Source organism: Camelus ferus, chromosome 19 (assembly GCF_009834535.1).
Source record: "Camelus ferus isolate YT-003-E chromosome 19, BCGSAC_Cfer_1.0, whole genome shotgun sequence".
NCBI classification, from domain to species: Eukaryota; Metazoa; Chordata; class Mammalia; order Artiodactyla; family Camelidae; genus Camelus; species Camelus ferus.
Genome location: NC_045714.1, coordinates 3,253,941 through 3,281,875, shown reverse-complemented (window position 1 = coordinate 3,281,875; position 27,935 = coordinate 3,253,941). Strand labels below are relative to the sequence as shown.

General features: G+C 43.7%; 2 protein-coding genes across 3 annotated transcripts in view; both read left to right on the top strand.

Annotated features, from left to right (window-relative positions):
- Nucleotides 1–17: 17 nt before the first annotated feature.
- Nucleotides 18–3,137, top strand: TP53RK (TP53 regulating kinase). The gene is made up of 2 exons (XM_032461296.1): nt 18–338; nt 2,544–3,137. The coding sequence occupies exons 1-2, from the start codon at nt 56–58 to the stop codon at nt 3,020–3,022; spliced, it is 762 nt and encodes a 253-aa protein (XP_032317187.1). The 5' UTR covers nt 18–55; the 3' UTR covers nt 3,023–3,137.
- SLC13A3 (solute carrier family 13 member 3) overlaps nt 208–27,935 on the top strand; it is a 91,230-nt gene continuing 63,502 nt past the window's right edge. Inside the window, exon 1 of one of the 2 annotated variants that reach the window (XM_032461295.1) lies at nt 208–338. Coding sequence is in view for 1 of the 2 variants with exons in the window: in XM_006187649.3 (XP_006187711.1) it covers nt 22,988–23,098 (111 nt within the window). In the remaining variant the exon portion in view is untranslated. Of the gene's footprint in view, nt 339–22,955; nt 23,099–27,935 lie in introns of those variants that run through there. The other variant, XM_006187649.3, reaches the window with a different exon arrangement.

Here is a 27,935-nt window from a genome sequence, read left to right as displayed (position 1 = left end):
CGACAGTTTCCGGAGAGAGCCGAGGAGCTCCGAGCGGTGGCGCGGAAGCTCAAAAATGGCGGCGGCGGGCGCTACTGCGGCTGAGCTGAACGAAGAGCCGGCGCCCGAGGCTGAGGCACTGGCCGCGGCCCGGGAGCGGAACAGCCGCTTTTTGAGCGGCCTGGAGCTGGTGAAGCAGGGCGCCGAGGCACGCGTGTTCCGCGGCCGCTTCCAGGGCCGTGCGGCCGTGATGAAGCACCGCTTCCCCAAGGGCTACCGGCACCCGGCGCTGGAGGCGCGGCTCGGCCGGCGACGGACGGTGCAGGAGGCCCGGGCGCTGCTCCGCTGCCGCCGCGCAGGTGAGGCGGCCAGGTTTGGGGGTGTGGGGGGACCCCCGAGGCTCTGGGCCCGGGACGACGCGGGTGAGAGGCTCCCCTGCGCTGCGAGCCGCGATTTGCCTCAGTTTCTCCATTTGTACTTTCTGCGTGGCCTTACGTTAAGAAATGTCATCCTTCTATCCTTTTGATTCATTATTTTTTTAAATTGAAGTATAGCCAGTTTACAATGTTGTGTAAATTTGTGGTGTACAGTATGTTTCAGTTATCCATATACATACATATATTCGTTTTCATATTCCTTATTATTATAGGCCACCACTGGGTCCTGAATACAGTTCCCTGTGCTATATAGTATAAACTTGTTGTTTATCTATTCTGTAAGTAGTAGTATCTGCAAATTTCGAACTCCCAGTCCATCCCTGCCTACCCCCTACCCCCGTAACCGTAAGTTTGCTTTCTGTCTGAGTCTGTTTATCTTTTGCAAATAAGTTCATTTGTGTCTTTTTTTTTTTAAGAGTCCATATATAAGTGATATATGATATTTTTATTTCTCTTTCTGGCTTAACTTAGAATGACGATCTGCAGGGCCATCCATGCTGTTGCAAATGGCATTATTTTATTCTTTTTTATGGCTGAGTAGTATTCGTGTGTGTGTGTGTGTGTGTGTGTGTGTGTGTGTGTGTGTGTGTATACCACAGCTGCTTTATCTAGTCATCTGTCAGTGGACATTTAGGTTGTTTCCATGTCTTTGCTATTGTAAATAGTGCTGCTATGAACATTGGGGTGCATGTATCTTTTCATCATTCATTAGTTCTTAAGAAGCTGCTTGGCCTTGCAGCAGTGAGTGTTTGTCCTGGAGCCACTGTGCCTGGTTCAATTCCTGGCTCTGCCACTCTTGCTTAATGTGTCACTTAACTGCCCTGAGCCTCAGCTTCCCCATTGGTACCTTCGCAATTTTCCAACATTGTCTTTTCATATATTACTTTGAAGAAGCAGATGTAATTAACTTGCCCAGGAGCGAGGCTCTCTGAGTTCAAATACTGCTTCATATGTAGCCTTTCAGTAAAGTTATAGAACCTCAGCCTGTTTCCTCACCTGTAAAGGGAAGTGATTGTAACAATGTCTATTTCTTAGGAATGTCGTGACCATTAGATGAGATATGTATGCCATGTATTATGTCGGAACATATGACTGATTCTAGCGCACCACAAACATTAGATTTCATTCAGTTGTTTATTTTTTCATTAAAACATGAACCATCACCATAAACCTTGTCCTCAGATGAGAAACACGCTCAGAGAGAAGTAACTTGTCCAAAGTTACAAAGCTGGTAAGCGACCCAGCCAGGCTCTCAGCTCATATCCCTCTGACTCAGAAACACTGGTTTTTCCACTCTTATATTTCATTGGTATTTTTTAGGCATCTACTGTGCTCCAAGACATTAAGTGCTGAGGGATCTGGAGGAAATTCAGTAGCGAACAAGCAGACAGGTCTATGCCCTTGCTTGGATTTAATGAAGTTATTTATGTGTTCATATTTTCTCTTTTCATCCTCTCCAGGATCTAAGTTCTATTAAGCAGGGATCATGGCTGTTTTGTTTCCTCTTGTTTCCCTACTAATTTGTGTCCAATATCTAGAAGTGTCTCAAGCGTGATTGACATTAAATAAAGATTCATTGAATCTTCACATTCAGCGAAGTCATTGAATTATTAGAAGTTTATTTTCATGTTATAGAAGCAGACATGGAGGCTAGAAAAATTAATGTGACTTTAAAGTTATACAGCTACAAGGAAGGGAGCTGGAATTTGAAGTTGTCTTTCCTGTCTGTAAAGATGAATCTCTAAACCAAAATGCCGCTTGGCCTCTTGCTGGTGTCCTTGTCAGACAGAAACTGCTCTGACTGGGCTGTGCTTATCCGTGTGGCTCTTTGTTTTGTATTTTAGGGAATAAGTATTATGACAAATGAAGTCCAGTCATAAAGGGTGGAAAGGAGGAGGGAGCTTTGGCACTGTTGACCGTAACCGTGGGGTGGTCTAAGCACAGCCCTGCAGGGGAAACTTCCAGAGGAGTTAAGTTGTGCCATTCTGCAGCGTTTCTAAATCTTTTCCCTGAAGTACACAGATTCGCACTGTAAAAAAACTGGCTCAGTCTTTGAAAATTAAGCTTACCATTAAAAAAAGGAGGAAGAAGATTCTAGTTCAGTAACTGCTTATGTCTTGGTTGCAGGGATATCTGCCCCGGTTGTCTTTTTTGTGGACTATGCTTCCAACTGTTTATTCATGGAGGAAATTGAAGGCTCAGTGACAGTTCGAGATTATATTGAATCCACCATGGAGGCTGAAAAATCTCCCCAGAGTCTCCTCGGCTTAGCCAAGACAATTGGGCAAGTTTTGGCTCGAATGCACGATGAAGACCTCATTCATGGTGATCTCACCACCTCCAACATGCTCCTGAAACCCCCCTTGGAACAGCTGAACATCGTGCTCATCGACTTTGGGCTGAGTTTCATTTCAGGACTTCCGGAAGATAAGGGAGTTGACCTGTACGTGTTAGAGAAAGCCTTCCTTAGTACCCATCCCAACACTGAGACTGTGTTTGAAGCCTTTCTGCAGAGTTACTCCGCCTCCTCCAAAAAGGCCAGGCCAGTGCTAAAAAAACTAGATGAAGTGCGCCTGAGAGGGAGAAAGAGGTCCATGGTTGGGTAGAAGAATGTGTGTGACAACTCCAGACAGTTAAGCTATTCACTTCCCAGTGAATTTGAAGGGATGCTATGAATATGAGATTCAATCCTAAATAAAGGTGGTGAGATATTTGTAAGTGCTCCCTGTGATCATGCTTGATAAGTGGCATTATCGTCTGCACTCGACTGTTCTCAAGAGCTTACTGTGTACATAAGACCTGTCCCGGCAGAACTGGGTATTCAGAATAAATCTCAGACAGGCTTTCTCTGCAGTTGTGACTTGTGTACCTCAGATTCAAGGCCATGGTGTTACCAAACACTGAACCACGTACTGAGAATGTTACTCCCTTTCAGTCCTTCTGGTAAGACAAGGACAAAAAGTCTCAGCTGGTGACAGTATGTTTTTGTCAGCCCTCTAACCCAGCATTTTTTTGTTGTTGTGTTCATGACATACTCATGAAACCAATAGAGTGGGATACAACCAGCATTTTAGACAAGAAATGGAATTAGAGATTAGAAAATACCAGAGTGCATTACCTGTAGTATTGTAAGTATTGCTCTATGAAACTTGTTTCAAATGTAGATATAGATAAGGGTATGTACTAGGTTTTTATGTAAAATACATTTCGTTTTGAGGGTCATGGTGAAAAAAAAGATGAAAATGCTGCTTAACTCCAATTTCTCTTCTTTAAAAATTTTAAATTAAAAAACAGCAGGCCCATAGCTTTCAGGCAACTGAAATTTATGTAGTTTTGTATAAGACTTTTTATCTTTGTTACTCTGTTTTTATGGCTATTTTCTAATTTAGACAAGTGATTGGTGTAAAGTTCCTCTCGGGTTCTGTAGGTAAAAAAGTAAATTCATTTATATCAAAGGCAGTTAAGTAGACTGAGCAAAAATAGTGAAGTACCTTAGGAATGGCTGAAGTTCAATAAAACCTGGTTTAAGGGAGGGTACAGGAAACTGAATTAAGATGCAAAGTGCCACGAAATACCTCACACTTAACCTTGCCCGGCCGCAGTTTCTTTTGCCAGAGAGGGTGTGTGTGTTGGGAGAGAAGAGGGTATAATAAAATGCCTTTCCTCCTTGTAAGCTCCAACTAGCAAGTCAGTATTTTGAGTGCCTTTTGTGTGCCTGGCGCTGTATTGGGTACCAGGTGCAGTGATGAGCAAGATGGACAAGCACTGCTCTTGTGGAGCGAACATTCTGGTGAGACTCAGACTGTGTCGGTTTCGTTCACTGCAGTCATCACCCTGCCTGTGGAGATACCCAGGAATGAGTGAAAACTTCCTTCCTGGGTAGTGGTGATTAGTAGAGAGGAGAACGGACATCATTGCTTCGTTACTACACATCAGGCATTGTGCCAGGAGTTTCCACACTGGATCTTAAATGACACTAAGTTTGATATTGTCCCCATGTGATAGATGGAGAAATGGGCTCAAAAAGGGGGAACTTGTCCAAGATGTCTCAGGTAGCAAGGGGTACTTTTCCCTGTCTCCAAAGCCCATAGACTTTCCACTGATCCTTTAAGAAATGAGATGCTGGGTATGACATGTCTTTACATAATTAGAATGTTTTGGCATTACAGTACATTATTTTCAAAGAATTCCAAGCCCACAGGATCTGACCACATTTTTTTCAATGAATATTCTCAACATGACTGAGGGCTCATTCCTCATGTCCTATAAAGCTAATAAGACTAATATCTACCTCTCGGGGAGAATGGTGTCTGCGGGCATTAAGTCAACAGGTACCCAGCGCTGCCTGTGTGCCAGGCACTGGAGATACAGAGGGGAAATGAAGTACCTAAGAGAGTGTCAGACAGTGATGAGGGCTGTAAAGGATGCTGAGAGCCTGAGTGCCCTTGAGAAGAGGGGAAGGGAGGAGTGCTCAGAGAAAGCCTCTGATAAGGTGACATTGGAACTAAGACTAAAAAGGAGAACCAGGAAATGGGGGAAGGCGCATCATGTACAAAGTGGGTAAAGGAGGAACACCTCTGAGGGACAGTGAGGCTGGTGTGGCTGGTTGACAGCAAGGAGGGGGAGCAGGAAATGAGATGGGAAAGGTGGGTAAGCGTCAGATCACACGGGGCCTTGTAACAAGCTTGGGTTTTATTCTTAATGCAACTCAGGATGCTTTAAACAAGGAGACGTCTGGTTTATGTTGTGAAAGGATTACACTGGTAGGAAAAGGACTATAAGGGGCCAGGGTGGAGGCAAGAAACAAGGGAGAAGTTTGAACCTGGATGATGGTAGCCTGAGGTGGAAGTGTTGGCTAGCATCCTGCAAACCAAGTGGCACCCACTGGTCCAGTGTGACATGGCAGCCGGGGCCGTGCGGGTAGCAGCTACAGTAGGGAAGCAAAAATGATCTCTGCATGTATTGAGGGGGAGAGGAGAGACTGCAGACTGGAGAGGCTTCATATGTGTTCCCAGGAGGAGTATTTGTCTTCCTATTCAGCCTGTGACCCAGGCTGGGAAATCAGGATTGACAAGCTTTCCCAGGTGAGCAGTGGATTCCTTTCCCAGGTCACTGTCTCACAGAGGGCTAAGGAGCCCTCCACGTCCACGTGGGGACAGCCTGTGCTTTGCATTGAGCCAAAGGCACTAGCAGTAATGTGCGATTCCCACTGGAACCCTCCAGGATGGGACTTATGTCCGCCATATTACAGATGAGGAAATACTCTCAACAATGCAAAGCATCACATCTTAGGGTCACAATAAGTGACAGAGCTGGGATTCAAACCAGCATTTTTAACAGCAGTTAACTTTATTGAGCAGTTTCTAAGTTCTTTGCATGCATTGACCCATCTTACAGAGGAGACAACTGAGGCACAGAGAAATTCAGTCTTGCCCAAGATCACACCACTAATGAATGGTAGAGCCAGGGGAATGTGATGCAACACTGAAAAGGACACAGGTCCATATCTCCTGGAACATTTAAAAGAACTCTTGTGGCCAGTCCACAGGCCACAGAATGGAGTTCCCCGAGTCTGGCCTAGTGAGTGCTCCATATGGGCATGTGCTTCTCGTTAAACGAGACAAGCCAGCCGATGGGGTGTGGGAACACCTGTGTTAGTGAAGCAAGAGAGGTACAACCTTTGCTGTAACTGAGGAAGTCAACCTGAATCATGATCCTGCCTCCAATACAGTTTTATTTACAAAAACAGGTAGCTGGCTTGAGGGCCATAGTTTGCTAGTTTGATTTTTTTTTTTTTAATATTGCATTAAAATATTTGTCTCAGTTACAGAATTTTAGGGCCGACCTTGAGTTTGTTCCCTAGGCAAATGCTTCTCTTGCCCCGCCCAAGTCCTAACCGTCTGTCACTGACTGACAGAGCCCCTGACTGTGAGCACCCACGTCCTTACAGAGGCCTGCCCCAGCCCTCTTTTTGGGAACTGAGAATTTCCTCTTGTGCCCTGAATTCAGGGCCCCACAACTCTGAGGGCTGAATTCTCCTTTCCCCAATCCAGTGGAGTTGCTCTCCTTTGCCAGCAGAGGTCGCAAGTTACCCTCATTCTCGGTGGAAAGAAGTTAAAAAGAAACTTCCTCCCCTTTCAGTCCTCTCCTCCGCTTCCTCCTCTCCTACCCCTTCTTTGTTCGCCTTCCTCGCTTTTCTTTCTGTCTTCCTCTCTCCCTCCCTCCCTCCCTCGAACTTGTTCATTTATTCACTCAGCACCTTAGCTGAGCATCCAGACGTGGTGGGCTCCGTGCTCATCACTCGGGATCCTAGTGAGCGGGACAGGCCAGCCATGGGGACAGCTAGTTCCCTTCTGTCTTGATTTTGTCATCTGTTCTCACTTCTTCACTCACTCACGAGGCATTTACTGAGCACGTTGGCTGTGTCTGGCTCTGTGCCGGAACCTGAAGGAGCTATAGTGATGAGGAAGTTCCCACCACCACCCTGGAGTGCCCCCAGCCTCTCCCAGTACTGCTGCAGTCAATGATTTCCCCACTGCTCCCCCTGCTTCTGCCCTGGTCCCCTAAGTTCTTCCTCACTCAGCAGCCAGACACCCTTTTAAAGCCAGAGTATGCCACTTCCCTCTTACAAGTTTGATGGCTTCCATCCCATGTCTCCTTGCTCACCAGCTGCATGGCTTGGGACCCCCTCACTGCCCTCTCTGAGCCTCAGTGTCCCCATCTGTAAAAGGGACTAACAGTGGTGTCTACCACATGGAGCTGCTGGGAGCACAGTCGTGGGTAAGAATCCCCAGGAAGCAGACTCTGCGATGCAGTTTAGTGTGGAGGGTGTTTACTGAGGCCTCCATATAAGGGAATGGAAGGAAGTATGGGAGGGCAGAGGGAGAAGTGGGGCTGTGAGGCAGACCCAAAACAGCCCTGGCCCCACCGAGGCTCTGCAGCTACAGTGGTCCTGCAGAGATGTCCCAGGGTGCACCGAGATGTCCAGGCTTTCATAACCCCACATCACCCAGACATGGGCGGGCCACCCTGGAAGGAATTGAGCTTGCATGAGGCTACTCTGAAGGGGAGGCAGATGGAGGCTGCCTGCTGACCACACCTGCACCTGGGGCTTCCTTCAAGAGGAACCAGGTCAGACATCAACACCCCCCTCAACAAGCATTAATGAAATCAGTGCTTGGCACATTGTAACAATTAGCTGTTGTTATTAGATAATTTATATTGCTACTATTTTTAGAGACCAACAAACTGGCCGTTATAATACAACATCATTTGTGCATATTGTCTGGCCCCAACCCTAATGTGTCTGAATCAGAAGGGCTGGGACCGGGCTGAGACTGTGCGTTTAGAGCAAGTTCCCCGATGATCTGAGACCACAGCCTGAAGGAAAATCAGGAAATGGATGCCAGGAGGGCAGAAACAATAGTTATTTGCTCTACCCATTTCACAGATGAGGAAGCTGAGGCTCACAGAGGCTAAGCACTTTGCCCAGAGTCATTAGCCTGTAAATGGTAGAGGTAGTGCCAGGCATTGTCTGTTGGCTACCAAAAGCCACTCCCCTTATTCCTTTTGGACAGAGCCTTGATTGTCCAGGTGTTTATTAGGTGCAGATGGCTTCATCTCGGGAAGCTCAGATTGGTCCCTGGTAGAGGGGTGGGCATGTGGCCTTTTTCTGGCCAATAAGACATAAGAGAAAATCTGCAAAGTTTGCTTTGGGGGAAGATTTTACTTCTTACAGAAGGTGAGAGGGGTGTGAGAATTCTCTCTAAGCTATGACTGAAACACACCCCCATCACCAGTTCCTGCCTTTAAATGCAGTGGTGATAAGCAGAGGTTCAGCAGCTATCCTGAGACCACAAGGCCACCCTTGAAGAATCAATGAGATGATGGAGTGGAGAGGTGGGCAGAGTATGCCTGTCTTTAGTGACATCAGACCCCCAAGCTCTTTTCCTTGACTTATACGTGCATAGGTAAACATCTTTAAAGCTGGAACTGCAGTTGATCACGTTTCCTATCATTTGAAGCCAAAAACATTCCTAACCAAAACAGTTGCAGAGCCCAGTCCTCCAAAGCCATGCTTGTTGCATGGCATCTTGTTCCTCTCTGGGTCAGGCTGGGGCACATGGGGCAGTGCAGGCCTCTCTGTTTAAGTCAAAGTGAGGGAGTAAGGACAGGCAGGCTCCAGCGCCTTCTTTCCAGGGACCACAAGGCAAGACCACTGGACTGAGATTCAGCCTATTCAAGGCCTGGCTAATCTCTGCCACCAACTTCCTCTTTGAATTTGGGAAGAATCCCAGACTGCTCTGGGCCTCAGTTTCCCCGTCTGTCAAATGAAGGATCTGGTCTGGATCAGACTGGTGGACATTTTTGTTGGGCCCATTGTAGCGTTTGTTTTTTGGTTGCCAGTGGAAAACGATTGGGATGGTTTCATATAAACACCCAGATATCTGGCTTCTCTCGAAACGTTGTCAGGAGACCCAGCCACCCTGGACCCCCGTTCCAACACCTCCCCTTTTAGAGGGGGGCTTGTTCTTGCCAGTTCACCCCAACCCCCACCTTCTCCTGTTGCCGCTTGACCGCGGCCAGCTGCCAGTCACCATTTACCATCATGCTTGTCTTGCTTTTCTTCCCATTATGGAGTTAATAAGAGAGTGAAATATTTCTTACTCTCAGACCTTTTCACCCTTATGCTACTTGTCCCTGTAGACATTTGAATTTGCAATCCCCAGATAAGATGGTCTGTATCTTTTCCAGGGGTCACACAAGTATGTCAAAGTGCAGCCTGTTCAAAAACAAACTCCTGGTTCCAGCCCTTGGTCTCTGCTCTCACCCAGCTTCTCCTCATAGGAAATGACTCCCCTTGACTCCTCTCTTTCACCCCCACGCCCCGACCCAACCTAGCAGCAAATCCTGCTGGCTTTACTCTTGAGATACAATCAGGAAGCTGGAACAATGGCTACCCTTGGGGGAGGGGTAGAGACGTGGAACAGGGTTCTGGGGGCTTCTGGGAGGAGGGGTAAGTTCTATTTCTCAAGCTTGGTGCTGGTTACATGGGTGGATTTGGTTGTAAAACTTCATCCAACTGCATGCACGTTTATGACAAGTGTACCTTTCTGTATGTCTGTTACACGTCAACAAAGAGCTTATGAATATAGGATCAGAACCTACCACTTGGTACCCCTCACAGCTATTCTTCTGGCTTAGACCATGTGATCTTTTGCTTGAACCATTCCAGCTGTCCCCTCCCCAAATTCCCTGCTTCTGCCTCATCCCCCACATTCTGTTTTCCACACAGCGGCCTGGGAAATCCTATTCCGGCTCAGTTCAGGTCATCTCATTCCTCTGTTCAAAACACTCCAGTGTTTCCACCTCCCTTGGGGCAAAGAACCATCTGCCCCCACCCTAACACTCTTACCTTTCTGACCACCTCTTCTCGCTTAGGGTCAGCCACATGGTTCTTCCAGCAGGTGGTCATGTTTCTGTCTCAGGGCCTTTGCACTTGCTGTTCCCTTTGCCTGCCACACTTCCTCATACATCTTTACATGGCCACCTCCTTTGCTTCCTTCCAATGTCTGCCAAACAGCACCTTGTCTTCCAGGAGCACCCTGTGTAGAAGGTAACACCCCTGCCCAGCCCTCCCCACCCGCCTCCCCAGCTTTGTATCCTTCCCATTCACGAGCACCTGCTATCAGTTATATTCACTTGCTCCTTTGCTTCTTGTCTGCTCTGTGGGCAGAGGGCAGTGTTTGCTCTGTCACTCCAGCCCTGGTTTCTGTATTGGTGCCTGGAAGCTAGTGGGTGCTCTGTAAACATTTATTGAGTTGAATTCCCTCATGCAAGCCCAGCCTGCTTGTTGAAAACCAAGAAGCCACATGAGCCTTCCTCCCACTATGCCAAACACACACACACACACCACCACCACCACCACCTACCCACAGTCTTCCCTGCTGGAGGCAAAGCTGAGTAGGGTCCTGGCCTGGAGCTTGGAACAAAAAACAGTCAGAACCCTGGGGGTTTGGTGCCGATCAAAGGCCTCCTGGTGTTTGTAAACCTGCGCTCTCTGCCCGGGATAGAGGGGGTTAGGGGAAGGCCCAGAATCCAGAGTTATTGCAGCTCCAGGCCAGGGGAGTCCAGGGCCTGCCCTACTCCCTGTGGTGAGGAAAGGCCCTGCAAGGCCAAGCTGCTTGACCCCTGCCTCCAGGGCATCTCAAGGGGTGACTTATCCCAACCCCAGCCTGAGCCCCACCTGCTGGGACTCGCTTCAAAGCCAGTGTTGCTCTTGGAGCTGCCCAGGCCTCAACCAAAATGTCACACTGAAAGATGCTGACCGTGGTGTGGGGCTCAGTGAGGGGCTGGGGGGAGGCACCGAGAGTCCCTTCTGTGCAGGCCAAGTGGAAAGCTGGTGCCAGCATGCCCCTCATACTCCCTCTCCGCTCACTGCTTTATTTTTCATCGTAGCACTGAGTGCCATGTGACGTGCTGTACATTTAACTTGTGCCTCTCGTTATTAGCGCTACCAAAATGAAAGCAGAGACTTCTGTTTCATTTGATTGCTGCCATAGTTTCAACCCCTAGAATGATGCCTGGTACCTAGGACGTGCTCAATTCATACTTGTTGAGGGCATGATATGCACGATTTTGGTCGATGTTCGTAAGAATAAAATACAATGATTTAAAGCATGTTCGATTCTTCAGTAATTATTGAACCCCTGCTATGTCCCAGGGGCTGTGCAGGGTACAGGTTGGACTCCTGCTTCTCATGGAGCTCCATCTAGTAAGGAATAATTTCAAATGGTGAATCATGCTGTGAAGGAAAGAGCTCTGGGGATTTTGAACAGAGTGAGTGTTGTAGAGTTGAGGAAGTCTGCATTTTATTAGATTAGGTAGTCGTGGAGGCCCCTCTGAGGAGGCAGCGTTTGACTTGAGACCTGAGTGAGAAGAAGCTGGCCACTGTGAAGTGATGTTGGGGAAGGAGGGAGAAAGAGAGATGAAGTCAGAGGGAGCAGTCAGTGCAAAGAACTTGGTATGTTCAAGGAGCAGGAAGAAGGTCACAAAGAGGGTGGCACCCAATGGTTGAGGGGAAGGCAGGTAGGACATGCGGTTGAAATACTAGGTAGGACTCAAATCATTCATGCAAGTGCCCAGCACAGTGCTGGGCACATAGCAAACCCTTAATAACTGGACTGATGACTATATTCAATCTGTGTCTCTATCTATATACATGCACACTTCACAGAGATTGTTATTTGCCTATTAAAAAGAGGGGTAGCGATGTGTATCACTGGAGTTTCAGCTCTATCATGCACTGGCTGTGGGACCTGGGACAAATGTCTTTGTCTGTCTGAGACGTAATTTCCTCATCTGTCCAATGGGCATGCCAATGGGAATGAAAATAAATGGTATTCATACCATCCATTGACTGTGGAAGTTCTTTAAGAATTACCTCCCACACTCTAATTCCTTTTCAGTGTAAAGGGGGAGGAAACAAAGACAGGGAGATAATGGGTCCAGCCTTGGAGCCACCTTTCCCCCTGTCACATTCTAAGTCATCCAGCTAGAGGCCTCATGTCTTGCAGACAGACTTTTCTTCCCATAAGAAGCTCTTCTCCAGATGAGAGAAGTAGTAGTGGTGGTAACAGTTACCTATCGCTGTGACAAATTGCTCCAAAACGTAATGGCATAAAACAACCATTTGTTATGCTTGTGGATTATGGGGGTCAGAAATTTAGACAGGGCAACACAGGGATGTCTTTGACCTTCCGTGTCTGGAGCCTCAGCTGAAAGACTCAAAGGCAAGGGATTGGAATCATCTGAAGGCTCATTCACTCAAATGCTAGTTAGTTATCGCTGGCGGCTTGTTGGGAATCTTGGTTTCTCTCTGTGTGCTTTTTCTTCCTGGTGGAGTTTGAACTTCAAATATGGCAGTTGGGTTTCAAGGTGAGAGTCCCAAGAGTAAGGGAACCAGGCAGAAGCCGTAGCCTCTTTATGGCTTAACCTTGGAAATCACAGCGCATCCATTCTGCCATCTTCTGTTGGTTGGTGCATCACAAGCCCCCATCCACTTTGAAAAGGCAGGGACATAGGGCTCCAACTCTCAGTGGGAAGAAGGTTAATTGCATTGTAAGAGGAACATGGGACACACATATAAGATGGACGATACATACTGGTGCTCTCCTTGGAAAATAAAATCTGCCACAAGCAGAATAATAATTAATTGTTGAACACTTACTGTGTGCAAGTATCATGCTACATCCTCGCCTGTTCATTCTCCCAACGTCCCTGAGTTAACATTCAATTCTTCTTCTCATTTCAGATAAGGAAACTGAGGCCCAATGGAATTAAATGTCTTGCTCAGGGTTGCTTAACAAACGAGTGGAACAGCCAGAATTTGAATGTAGCTTTGTCTGATGCAGGGCCACAGACTCAATAAGGTAATGAAATGGATTTAAGGATTACATAAGTTAATATATGTAAAGTGTTGCAAATAGTGCCCGGCACATAGTAAGTGCAGTATATGTGCTTGCTATTATTAATGTTATTATTATTATTATTACATTTGAGCCACCAGATTGAAACCTCTGCTCTAATAGAAGATCTTTGTACTCTTAATCTTTTAGCTGATTCCAGAACAAGGGAGCCAGTCCGGGGCGCTGGGTACAGTGTATCCTGGTCCTAGCTGCCTCCACTCGGGCTTTGGGGAATGGACCTGAGTTTCTGTGACGTTAGCTGGTCCAAATCCCCAGGAATAGTTTTCCCCATCCTCCCACACCCAGGCCCCAAATGTCCAAAGTGCTCCCTTGCAGGGCCTCGCCATCCATCCAAGGCTGTCTGATGCTAACTAACCTGGCTAGAACCTTTGATGAAATTGACTGTTGGGCTGGCTCAAGGTCAGGTCCCCAACCGGGAAAGTTTCATCACAGCCTGCAAAGGGTCCATTGGGAAATAACTGGCCCTAGGGGTTTATGGGAAACATAGCAGGATGACCTGGATAGGAAGTGAGTACTGCACCTCTTTCTGGCCCTTTCTCTTGCCATCTCTTGGCTTCCCAAATTTCAGATCTTTGCATCCAAGTTTTGGAATTTTGCCATAACCATACATTCTCAGCACTAGGAGTTACTTAGTATTTTTCATTGAGTCTTTTCACACTGTAAACATCAATAGATTTAACTTAAAAGGAGGATTGTTTTAAAATCACGGGCTTTAGTTAAGAAAAAGGAAATCACTTGCTCTAAGTCAATAGTAATTATAAGAATAAATAAAATTAAAATAAACCACTGCTGTCCAATTGCAGCAAAATGTCGAGTCTCTGGCCCTAAAGTCTTCTCTGGGTTTTACAAAGGGAGTTACCAAGTGATGAGGTGTTAAAGGGCTACTAACACCCAACTGAGACTCTCTCCATGTTGTAACGAAGAGTTAAAGAAAATTGACACAGGGAATAGCTTTCACTCTCTGGGATTAAATGTTACTTAAATGCCATATAGTACAACATAAACTTATCTGTGTTTCCTCATGGCTGTTCCTCTCACATATTGAGAAATATTCCACCATCTCATTCATTACCAACAACAGCTTCTTTCTCTTCTTCTCTTGGAGATTTGAAGACATGTCCACACAAAATTTGCACACAGATGTTCATAGCAGCGTTATTCATAATAGCCAAAAAGTGAAAACAACTCAAATGTCCATCAAGTGATGAATGGATAAATAAAATGCAGTATATTCATACAGTGGAACATTATTTGGCCATAAAGAGGAGCGAAGTAGTGATGCATGCTACAACATGAGTAAACCTTGAACAAAATGATGCTAAGTGAAAGAAGCCAGACACAAAGAACCACATATTGTATGAGTCCATTTATATGAAATGCCCAGAATAGGCGAATCTATAGAGACAAAAGGTAGATCCGTGGTTATCTAGGGCTTTGGAGGTTGGAGGGAGATTGAGAGTGACTGTTAATAGGTGTGGGGTTCATTTTTAGGCTGATGAAAAATTTCTAAAATCTATTGTAGTAATGGCTACAGAACTTTGTAAGTGTATCAAAAACTACTGACCTGTTCACTTTAAATGGATGAATTGTGTGCTATGTAAATTATATCTCAGTCAATCTGTTATTGAAATAATGACAGCAGAATCCATCACTCTGCTTCAGTCCCTGCAATGGCTGCTCTCATCATTCAGAGTCCTCATTCAGCGTTTCAAGATCCTTTGCTGGCTAGTCGCTGGCTGGCCTTCTGATCGCACCTCTGCTCCCCAGTCCCTTGACGACTCTAAGCCACGTCTTGCTTGCTTCTGGCTCAGAGCCATTGCACTTGGCTTTTCCTTCCCCTTGGAATGCTTCCTTCTCATACCCAGGGGGTCCACTCGCTCACTGTCCTTGGGTCTCTGCTTAATATAGGGTACCTGCTCGCCTGATCATCCAGGGCTTCCCTGACCACCTTATCTGAAATGGTCCCCCCACCCCATCACGCTCTGTCTCCCTCTTCTGCTTCATTTTCCTCCATAGTACTTGTCATCTTCTCATCTTTATACTAAATTTTATTCATTTGTTTATTATTTGTTTCCTCCAACTCCACCCCCGCCCCCAATCAAACGTAAGTTCCATGAAGGCAGAGGTGTTCATCTGTTGGTCTTATCCATTATTGTATTTGTAGTCTGGTATATAATTGCCATGCAGTCAATATTTATTGAATAAAAGGAATGATGAAAGGTATGTATGATTAACCCCAAGTATACTTATGAGGAAAAACCAAGGCTGGTGTTCAAATATGAATTTAGTAAACATTGGTAAAGTATCGACCACAGACCATGCCTGGGCCCTGGAGATGTGAAGTGGCAAAATTCAGTAGAAGTCGGGAGGGCCCTGAGAATCAGACTGAAGTCTCTAGTTGTGAAGTGCCAGAAGCCGACCCAGATTTTGAATCAGGGAAATGATTCCGCCAGAATCTGACAAAAGGTGGACTAGATTCTAGGGGTGCGAGGAGTTAGAAAGCAGTGGAGTTGTTCCAAAAGTGGTTCTCACCCCCAGCTGCGTATTAGAATCTGCTGGGAGCTCTTAAAGATTCTGGTATTCAGGCCACATCCCAGACAATTAAATCAGACTCTCTAAGCGTGGGGCCTGGGCATCAGCATGTTTAAAGCTTCCCAACCGAGGTTGAGAACCACTGTGTTAGCTGGTTAGAGGAGTGTGGGTGGCCCTTGTTAGCTGATGCTACTGAGTACTGGGAGGCAGCTTTTTGAGTGAAGATGCTCTAATTGTTGACAACTCTAATAACTTACGAGGGGATTTGGTGCTATTTTACTTTGTTTCATGTTCAGTGTAAAAGTCATATGTCTCATATCTAGTGAACATATCTAATAAAACATATACTGTGAGCCATTACTATGTAGTGATTAGGCATGTGGACTCTGAGGCTAGACTACTGGGATTTGAATCCTTCCCCCTTAATAGCTGTGTGTCCTTGGATAAGTTACTCAAGCTCTCTGTACCTCAGTTTCCTCCTCTGCAAAATAGGAGCATATTAGGATCCACTTCATAAGGTCATTTTCATGTTCAATGAGTCAGATCATATAAAGCTCTTAGAACGGGGCCTGGCACAGAGTAAGCACCCAGTGAAATACTGGCTATTATTATTCATTAATAAATAAGATAGAAAACCAACATTCCTTGAGCATTTGACATAGATCACTAGCTTCATTAAATTCCCTTGAACAATATAAACTGCAATTATAAATTTTAGTAAAGGTGATTTTTTTGAATGGTTCAAGCATGTTAAACAGCAGACCAAGTATACACAAATTCATTGTGGATTAAACTTCTGAATACTCTTACACCAGAATCAGCCACAGAAGTATAGACCCCATCGAACTTACTTTATTTCTCATTTACATTTTTAGAAAATCGTAGTTTAAAAAAAATAATAGATATAACAATAGAAACTACGTAATCTGAACATCAGAGAAAAAATAGGCTGAAAAAATGAACAGATCCTCAGGAATCTGTGTATAATCCATTATAACAAATAGTCTAACATTTGTGTCATTGGGATTCTGGAAAGAGAGGAAAAAGAGGAAGGAGCATAAAGTATTCAAAGAAATAATGGCTGAAAACATCTCAAATTTGGCAACAGAATAAACCTATAGACTCAGAACGCTGAGTTAACTCCAAACAAGATAACTAAAAGAAACGCACACCAAGGCATCTCATAGGCAAACTTCTGAAAACTGAAGACAAAGAAAAACACCTTGAAAGCAGTGAGAGAGAAATGATGTGCTACCTCTGGAGGAAAAACAATTCAAATGGCAGTGGATTTCTCACCAAAATTCATGAAGTCCAGAAAAAAGTGACATATCTTTCAATTGCTGAAAGAAAAGAACTGTCAACTCAGAATCTATATTCAGTGAAAATATCCTTTAGGAATAAAGGGGAAATCAAGACCTTCTCAGATTAAGAAAAACCAAGAAAATTTATTGCCGTTGGACCTACTCTAAAAGAATAACTAAAGGAAGCTCTCTAAATAGAAAGGAAATAATAAACAAAGCAATATTGGAATATCAGGAATGTCAAACAAAAATATAGGTAAATGCAATAAGCTCTTTTTCTTCTTGGCTTTTCTAAATTATGTTTAATAGTTGAGGCAAAAATTATAACATTGTCTGATGTGGTTCTAAATGTCTGAGGAGGAAATATAAGGCAATAATATTATAACAAGATAAAGTAAAGGGGCATAAGAGGAGATAAGGTTTCTACATTTTACTGGAATTTGTACGAGTAGACTGTGCTAAATTATGTACCTGCAGTGTAATACCTAGAGAAAGCAATAAAAACTCCATACTAATAAATGTACTTAATCACAACATAAAAATAAAAATGGAACCCATGAAGGCAGGAAAAAGAAAACAGAGAAATAAGAGAGATGGGAGTAGAGTCAGAGAGATAGATAAAGAGGAAACTTTTCCAAGTGACTGTGGAACATATAGATAGTTATGCTGGCCATACTACAAACCTCAACAGAGATAAAAGATTTTAAATCATACAGGGTTCTGGTTATGTGACCATAGTGGAATCAAGTTAGAAATCAGTAAGAGAAATACATTAGGAAAATCTCTGAACACTTAGAAACTAAACAACTCACTCCTAAGTAATCCATGGGTCAGAGAAGAAGTCTCAATAAAGAATACATTGAACTGAATGATAATGAAAATACACCATATAAAATTTGTGGGACAGGGCTCACCAGTGCAGAGATGGGGAAATTTTTATCATTAAATGTGTACACTAGAAGAGAGGAGAAAAAAATCTCAAGTCAATAATCTAAGCTGCCACCTCAATGTCTGAGAAAAAGAGTGAGTGGAAGGATGGGGGAGATACCAGGAATCAATGAAATTGAAAGCAGAAAAACTACTTTTAAGAATTGGTTCTTTGAAAAGAAGATTAAATTTAAAAATCTGTAGTAAGATTGACAAAGAAAAAGAAAAGATGTAAGATACCAAATGAATGCATCAGGAATGGATGATTGAATCAGTGATACCACTATAGAGTCAGCAGACATCAAAAGAGAATATTGTAAGCTCTACACACAGAAATTTGACAATTTAGATGAAACAAACTCCTCAAAAAATGCAGACTACCACAATGCCCTCGAAATGAAGTAGATAATTCAGATAGCCCTCTGTTAAGAAAACTGAATTAAAAACCTTCCAAAAAAGAAATCTTCAGACAGATGGTTTCACTGGAAAATACTTCCAAACACGTAAACCAGAATTAACGCCAATTGCATACAATCCTCTTCTAGAAACAGAAGAGAAGGGAACAGTTCTCAGTTGTTTAGGTGGCTAGTGTTATCCAGATACCAAAACCAGACAAAGGTAATTTTAAAAAAAGAAAAACTACAGGCAATATCCTTTGTGATTATAGATGTAAAATCCTTAATAAAATATTATCAAATAGAATTTAACAAAATGTAAGAATATTTGCTGCATCATTTGCAAATATTTTCTCCCAGTCCATGGGTTGTCTTTTTGCTTTGTTTATGGCTTCCTTGCTGTGCAAAAGCTTGGAAGATTGATTAGGTCCCATTTGTTTATTTTTGCTTTTATTTCTTTTGCCTTTGGAGACTAACTAACCTAAGAAAACATTGCTACAATTTATGTCAGAGAATGTTTTGCCTTTATGTTTTCTTCTAGGAGATTTATAGTGTCTTGTCTTACATTTGTCTTTAAGCCTTGTACCTTATATAAAAATTAACTCATGGACTTAAATATAAAACATAACTATAAACTGTCAAACTTCTAGAAAAAATGCAAAAAAACTTCAGGATCTAGAGCTATGCAAATTGCTTGACACCAGAAACATGGTCCAAAAAAGGGAAAATTTGATATATTTGACTCCCCGAAATTACAAATGTTTGTTCTGTGAATGGTCTGTTAAGAGGATGAAAAGCCAAGCTATAGACTGGGAGAAACTTTTTGCAAACAACGTGTCTGGTAAAGGGCTGTTATCTAGAATATATAAAATACTCTCAAAACTCAGCAGCAGAAAACAAACAGTCCAATTAGAAAATGGACAAATGATAAGAAGAGATTAATTTCCCCCAAAGAGTATATACAGATGTCATATAATCACATGAAAAGATGTTAAACATCATTAACCATTAGGAAAATATGAATTAAAACCACAATGAGGGCTCACCAAGAAGAAAAGAGAGAGGACCAAAATAAACAAAGTAAGAAATGAGAGAGAAGAAATCATACCACAGAAATACAAAAACCCATAAGAGAATACTATGACCATTTATATGCCAGCAAATTAGACAAGCTGGAAGAAATGGACGTTTCTAGAAACATACACCCTACCAAAACTGAATCAAGAAAAAATAGATAATTTGAACAGACCAGTCACTAGAAGTGAAATCAAATCTGTAATAATTATAATTTTAAAACCTTCCTGCAACCGGAAGTCCAGGATCGGATGGCTTCACTGGGAAATTCTGCCAAACATGAAAAACTTATACTGATCCATCTCAAACTATTCCAAAAGATTGAAAAGGAGAGAACACCCCCAGAGTCATTCTGTGAAGCCACCATCACCCTGATACCAAAACCAGACAAAGACACTACCAAGAAGGAAAATTACAGCTCAGTATCTTTGATAAATAAGATGCAAAAATCCTCAACAAAATATTACCAAACTGAATCCAACAACACATAAAAAGGATCGTACACCATGATCAGGTTGGATTCATCCCAGGGTCACATAGGCAAATCAATCAATGTGATACACCACATCAACAAAAGAAAAGACAAAAACTGTATGATCATTTCAATAGATGCAGAAAAAGCATTTGATAAAATTCAAAACCCATTCATGATAAAAACCTCACCAAAGTGGGTATAGAAGGAACATATCTCAACATAATAAAAGCTATTTATGACAGACCCACAGCCAGCATAATACTCAATGGTGAAAACCTGAAAACCTTCCCACTGAAATCTGGAACAAGACAAAGATGCTCACTCTCACCACTTCTATTCGACATAGTATTGGAAATCATAGCCGCAGCAGCAGACCAAAAAGAAAAAAAGAAATAAAAGATACCCAAGTTGGAAGGGAAGAGGTAAAGTTTTCATTATATGCAGAAGACATGATACTATTTATAAAACCTCCTAAAGACTCCACTGATAAACGAATTCAGCAAGGTACTGAATTGGAACTAATAAACGAATTCAGCAAGGTACCAGGATACAAGGTTACCATATGGAAATCTGTTGTGTTTCTTCACACTAACAATGAAATATCAGAAAAGGAAAGTTTTTAAAAATCCCCTTTAAAATCATGTCAAAAATGAAATAAAATACCTGGGAATAAACTGACCAAGGAAGTGAAAGATTTATATGCTGAGAACTATAAAACATTGATAAAGGAAAATGAAAGTGATTCAAAGAAATAGAAAGATATCCCATGCTCTTGGATTGGAAGAATTAATATTGTCAAAATGGCTATACTACCCAAAACAATCTAAAGATTTAATATGATTCCTGTCAAATTCCCCATGACATTTTTCACAGAACTACAACAAATAACCCTAAAATTTATAAGGAACCACAAAAGACCTGGAATTGCTAAAGCAATCCTGAGGGAAAAGAACAAAGCTGGAGGCATAACCCTCCTAGACTTCAGACAATACTACAAAGCTTCAGTAATCAAAACAGCATGGCATTGGCACAAAAACAGACATATGGATCAATGGAACAGAATAGAGAGCTCAGAAATAAACCCCACACACCTGTATCAATTAATCTTCAACAAAGGAGGAAAAAATATACAATGGGGAAAATACAGTCTCTTCAGCAGGTGGTGTTGGGAAAGCTGGACAGCCACATGTAAATCAGTAAAGTTAGAACACTCCTTCACACAAAAATAAACTCAAAATGGCTTAAAGACTTGAACATAAGAAAAGACACTATAAACCTCCTAGAAGAAAATATACAGGCAGAACATCCTCTGACATAAACTGTAGCAATGTTTTCTTAGGTTAGTTAGTCTCTGAAGGCAAAAGAAATAAAAGCAAAAATAAACAAATGGGATCTAATCAAACTTATAAGCTTTTGCACAGCAAAGGAAACCATAAACAGAGCAAAAAGACAGCCCAGAGACTGGGAGAAAATATTTGCAAACGATGCAGCTGACGAGGGCTTAATTTCCAAAATATACAAACAGCTCATACAACTCAATATCAAAAAACAAACATGCCAATCAAAAAATGGGTAGAAGACTTAAATAGACATTTCTCCAAAGAAGACATACAGATGGCAAATAGGCACGTGATAAGATACTCAATATCACTAATCATCAAAGGAATGCAAGTCAAAACTACAATGAGGTATCACTTCACACCAGTCAGAATGGCCATCATCAAAAAGTCTACACACGAGAAATGCTGGAGAGGGTGTGGAGAAAAGGGAGCCCTCCTACACTGTAGGTGGGAATGTAGATTGGTGCAGCCACTATGGAGAATAGTATGGAGGTTCCTTAAAAAGCTAAAAATAAGAGTTACCATATGATCCAGCAATCACACTCCTGGGCATACATCTGGAAAAGATACAAACTCTAATTCAGATACATGCAACCCAGTGTTCATAGCAGCACTATTTATAATAACCAAGACATAGAAGCAACCTAGTGTCTATCCACAGCTGAATGGATAAAAAAGATGTATATGTATATAATGGAATATAACTCAGCCATAAAAAGAATGAAATAATGCCATATGCAGCAATATGGATGGACCTAGAGATTATGATACTAAGTGAAGTAAGTCAGGCAGAGAAGACAAATATATGATATCATATGTGGACTCTAAAAAGAAAATGACACAAATGAACTTATTTACAGGACAGAAACAGACTCACAGGCATAGAAAGCAATTTTTTGGCTACCAGAGGGTAAGAAGAGGGGATAATTTAGGAGTTTGGGATTAATAGATACACACTACTATATATAAAATAGGTAAACAACCAGGTCTTGCTGTATAGTGCAGGGAGCTATATTCAATATCTCGCAATAACCTATAATAGAAAAGAATCTGAAAAAGAATAGCTATGTATATGTACAACTGAGTCACTTTGCTTTACACCTGAAACTAACACAACATTGTAAATCAACTATACTTCAATTTTAAAAAAATAATAAAACACACACACACACACACACACACACACACACACACACACAGAGTGAGAATCTCTACACCCCTACCAGAATGGCTAAAATAAAAAATAGTGACAATGTGGAGAAACTGGATCACCCATCCATTACTAACAGAAATGTAAAATAGTGCAGACACTCTGGGAAATCTCTGGGTAGTTTCTTATGTGTAGTTTACTGTACAGAAATTATACCACAATAAAGCTGTGGGGGAAAAAACAGGCATGCAACTACCATACAAGGCATGATTGTACTCCTGTGCATTTATCCAAGAGGAACAGTAAGACTCCAGGCTCCAACCTACAGGTGACTCATCCACCGTGGGAAGAAATAAGAAAAATAGTATCAACAGCAATAACTCCCAAGTAATAACTCTTGTCTAGTGGAGACCATTATTATCAGCACCCCCACTTTGTGGATGAGAAAGTTGAGGCTCAGAGACCTTTGTCAAGGCCGCGCAGCTAGTATGTGGCAGAGCCAGTCTCTGAACCCAGTTAATACTAGTTAAGTAATTTAATCTTAGGTTATCAGGATTGCCCCTTTCATAGGCGAGTAAGGAATGGTTTTAAGTAAGCCACCTTAAAGGTTAAGCTGGAGAGTCAGGAGGTTTCAGCCCGAGGCCACTCCGCCTACAGGGTTGGAGTCTGGTACCTTAGTTCTTGTGTCTAAAGTTTCCTAACTTTCCCCCGGCCTCTTGCACCCAGTCCCAGGGGAGCAGGCACCACCCTTTTCCTCCCGGAGGCTTAGGGAGAGGGCGGGTCCTCGAGCGCAGTCCCCTCCCCAGACCCTCCCCCGGACTATAAGCCTGAGCCGGGGACCAGGCGCCGGCAGTCCCCGGCTGGCCCGCTCAGCGGGGAGATCGCGCAGATGGCGGCGCTGGCGACAGTGGCCAAGAAAGTGTGGAGCGCGCGGCGGCTGCTGGTGCTGCTGTTCACGCCGCTAGTGCTGCTGCCGGTGGTCTTCGCCCTCCCGCCCAAGGTAACGCCTCCTCTGCCTGTGCGCCGCCAATTCCGCCCCTGGGCGGGCTACACCACAGGCAGGACCCTCTTCTCCCGAGCGGCTGAGGCAGGACACTGCAGAGGTTCAGTCTAGACAGCTTTCAACAGACCCACTCCGCCCTCCAACACTCTCCCCTTTACCCTGCCTTGAACTGCGGTGAGCACCCCTAAGCCCTCTTCCCCCTTCTCAGCTGCTCCTTGGATCCTGGGTCCCACCTAGACTTCTGGATCTTCTCACGTCTACAGGAATGATTTCTCTTTACTGAGCTCTAACTTTGTACCTGGCGCTGTGTTGCACATTACACTGGATATCGCAAGGAACACCTGATGAATGCCAGGCTGTGTGACCTCGGGCAAGTCACTTAACCTCTCTGAACTTCAGTTTACTCATTTGTAAACATGGGAAAATGGTAGTGCCAATTCACTGGGTTGTGGTGAATATTAGATGAGGCAATATATGTAAATCTCTTAGAACTGAGCCTGGTACATAGTAAGTGCCTAAGAATGCACTAGCTTGTCTTATTCCAGGTGCCTTATACGATGGGCACAGCCAGGATTTAATAAACGCTAACTGGGAGCAAGGTGCAGGACTAAACTTTGCTTTATGTGCATCATATTATTTAATCCAGACTGAAAGTGCCCCTCAGAGGGGGAGGATTATTTACCCTATTTTCCAGAGGGGAAAGCCAGACTCAGAGAGGTGAAGTGACTTGCTCAGTATCCTTCAGCAAGTAGCTGAGTGGGGATTCAATCCCTGGCTTATCAGAATCGAGAACTTGAGCTGTTCCTAGACTCTCAAAAAATGTAATCTCTAGAAGATCAAAGGCTGCAGATTGAGGTCAGGAATGTCACAACAAAAATCACCAACCGGGGCTAAAAGGAGTTGGTACTGCAGGTCCCTATTGAGTTCCTTACCTGTGCCCAGCCCATCCCGGGCATCATGGGAGGTTACGAAGCTCATTAGACAAGGCTTCTACCTCCAGGAAGTTGCTTCATTATCCCTCAATGAGATAGTAAATATTCATAAAAATGAAAGTAAAGAGAGAGTGTAATTTAGTGACAAATTACCTAACACCACCAGCAGAGACCAAGTGAGCTGGGAGAGGTGTTCAGAGAGGGCTGCCTGGGGGAAGGGGCCCTCCTTGGGCTGAGGGAGTGAGGAAGTGATACTAAGAAGATGATGTCAGGGAGATCCAGGGCAAGTTCTTTCGTGTGGAATTATCCAAGCGATTAGGCTTTCTTGACATGGAAGAGAAAAACAATAAATGCTAGTCTGAGGACTAGGTTGCTTACTTAGAAACCAGCCCACCATGGGCTTGGACCAATCTCCTTGTTTCTTTGGGTCTCACCGTCCTTGTCTGTAAGGGGCGATCACCATGCTAGCTTCTGAGACTTGATGTGAGAGGTTAAGTGAGGAAGCTGCCTCGCTTTGTGAAGCATCACTCGTGAAAGGATGGATGGGTCTGTGAGCTCTGGGGAAGAAGTAATGAAACACACACAAGGGCTCTCTCCTCAGCAGGGAGTTCTGAAAGCTGCTCTCTGCTCTGACCTCTATAGCAAGATCTGTGACCCCAGGAACAGGTTCAAGTGTTATGGGGCCTAAAGCATATACTATGTGAGGGGTTCTCTTTAAGAAAAAGCATACAGATTTACAAATACAAAATTCAGTACAGGGCTAGGGAGTGACTCTGAAGCTTAAACTTCATTCCCTTCACAATGACTCCACTTCCACATGAACCCCGATGGGCACAGGTAACAGTGAATGTCTGTGACCCACTGCGATGGTAGTAAGCCTGATAAGTAAGATGTTTTATTGAATGCTGAACTCTTACTCTGTGCCGGGTGCCATGCTAAGAATTTCTCAGGCATTATCCTATATAATGTCCACGTAACCAGGGAGGCAGCAGCTATTAGCATCCCTATAGAACAGGTGAGGAAATGGAAGCTCAGCAAGGTTGGGTGACTTGCCCAAGGTCACACAGCCTGTACAAAGCCAGAATGTAGCATCTGTACTTCTAACTGCTGCACTTTATAGTCTGTCTTTAATTATAATTGGATAAGAACCTCTCCTGGTTCCGTACAGATCCCCAGTGGGGACTCGGTTTGGCCCTAGATGTCACTGCCTCTTAAAGTGACTGATAAACCAGGGCCTTTTCCTGGGAGGTAGGTCTGGCTTCTTGGGAGATCTTAGCCTCCCTCAAAGTCTATTAGCACACTCAAATCCCCCTCCCCCATATAATATGTATATATTTATTATATTATTATATTTTTGGATATTAATAACTGACATGTTTCCTAATCTTATGTACAATGTGAATGAAAGCATCCTTAGAGAATATTGAGCAGAGAAAATTTGCTGTTTTTATTGATCTGTGACATACATTTAAAGCAGAGTGAGTGTGCTATGCAAACATAGTTTCAAGACAATTCCTGTAATCTTAACCAGTTTTAATCCTGTGATAACCTCCCCAAACAAAGGCTAGTAGTCTAAAAAAACATGGTGCAAATGTGGCTTCAAGGCAGGTGTCCTCAGTGTCCATCCCCTCTCCCAGCAGCAGATTGCCGCTTTTAAGCCTCTCTTACCTAGACATTCTGGAACCACCAATGCCTGTCATAGAGCACATATGGGTTCCCAAAACTTTTGCAAAACTGCCGATATCAGATCATGAAAGAAGTTTGAGATTCTTGGCATTTGCCATTTGCCCCTCTTTGTTTCCTGATTTTCCAGCCATTGCTGCTCTGATGTTCTAGAAGTCTGTGTGATTGAAACGGTTGGTTCTCATGTACCTATCCCCTGGCAACTGGTGAGCTGTTCTGCAGGGAGGCTGGGGTTAATCTGAAGGTTAAAGTTGGGGTGGGGGCAGCGGGGGATGGGAACAATTCTTACATTATGTCCTCCTGGCTTGGAAGGCTGTCAGCAGGGGTGAAAAATAGTGGGATGCATTTCTGGAATGCAGTGGCTGCAATTTCCAGCGCCACTAGGAACTGTGGCTCTTGCCACAAAGAGTGCCAGAGATTTAGGAAGTCAGGATGCTGCCGGAGGGACCACCTCAGCTGCCTTGGGCGGCTAGTGGGGACAGATGAAACTGTTAAATCAGGCTTGCAAATAAGCACTAGCCACATGTGTTTGCCGAGATGTCTTGCCTCCTTTCCCACGTTACACCTGCTGAAAACAAATTTAGCTGGACTGATCATCTGGCCAAGATGAGTTCCAGTAGTTACTCACAGGTAACTCTTTCTAAGGATGCTTTGAGGAAGAGTTTAGAGGAAGGGTGGGAGGGGAGGGCTCTGGGCAGGACTGCTGCAGAGTGTTGTGCAGGCTGACTTCAGAAGGCAAAAGGAGACTGAACCAGCTTGCACTCCACAGTCCGACCCATGCACCCTGGTGCAGTGCTGGATCCACCTGAGGAAGAGCCCCTTTTCCCAGTTTGCACAAAGGCGTCAAGTCTGGCTAGCAGACTTGTCCTGGGTGGCAGTACATCCATAAGGTCAGAGGCCCACTTTTTTTGCGTTTGCCTAATTCTTGGGTGGGGGAAATGTAGGTGGGTAACCAGGAAAATGGTCACTTCATTCCCAGTTTTGAGTCTTCGGAATCAGAACTGGATTCTCATTCCACGTACTTGTCTGTGATCTTGGGCAAGTCATTTGACTTCTCTGGGCCCGAGTGTCTTCATTTATAACATGCCCATAATATCACTTTCCTCTCTGGTTATTATTTGGGCCCAATGAAATCATATATTGTGCTTGCACCATAACGTCTTACTTTTTGATTCAATACTCAAGGTCTGTTTTAACTCTCCTATTTTGTAGGTGAGGAAACTGAGACTCAGAAGTTAGAGGATGGCAAAAGTCAGGGCCATAGACTTGGGAAGACCTGAGTTTGGGTCTTGGCTCTGAAACTGTGAGACAGGGAGCCTGGGTGGGAGACTGCCTCAGTTTCCTCATTTGTGAAGTGGGGAGGACTCACACTCCCCCAGAGGGCTACTATGAGACCTAATTAAGAGAAGAGACAGAAATTGTCCAGTGCGGTGTCAAAACAGGGTAGGAGTTTATAATAATAATAATTGCTAAAATAATTTCCCATTTGCCCCACCATGTTCTACATGTCTTTCATATTTTAGTTCATTTACTCTTCACATCAGCCTTAAGAAGTAGGAATAATGATTATCCTCAATTTTATAGATGAGGAGAGTAAGGCCCAGAGAAGGAAGTAGGTTGCCTGAGGTCTCACAGTGAGCTGTGAGTGACAGGGTGGGAGTGAGCACCTCCATCTCCTTCTTGTCCAGTGATCCCCCATCTCAGGCTCCCAGGCATGAGTGTTTTATTCTATTAACATTTCATATCATCTCTGAAGCCTAACTTCTAGATAAGGAGTGAGAGGAATCAGAGGTCTAGCTTCCTTATTTCTGTTCAATTATAGTAACCTGCCAAGACAAGATAATAACAGCTAATATTTATTGATTACTTACTAGAAGTTCTGGCCCCCCTCTCTCTCTGTACTGGCCACACTGGCCTTCTTTCTGTTCCTTAAATTTCCCAAGATTGTTCTCACTGCAGGGCCTTTGTACTTGTTGTTCCCACTCTCTGAACTGCTCTTCCCCCAAATATCTGCAGGCTTTACTCCCTCACTTCATTCATGTTAGTTCAAAGATGAACCTCCTCAAAGGCCTTCCCTGGCTCACATAGAAAACAAATCCTAAAGGATTCCCTGCCTTATCTTGCTTTATCATTGTCTGGCCATATAGTATGTGTTTAAGGAATGGGCAAGTCAGAATAAGCAGGCTTAGCATTGGCTAGTTCAAATAATTTCAGTAGGC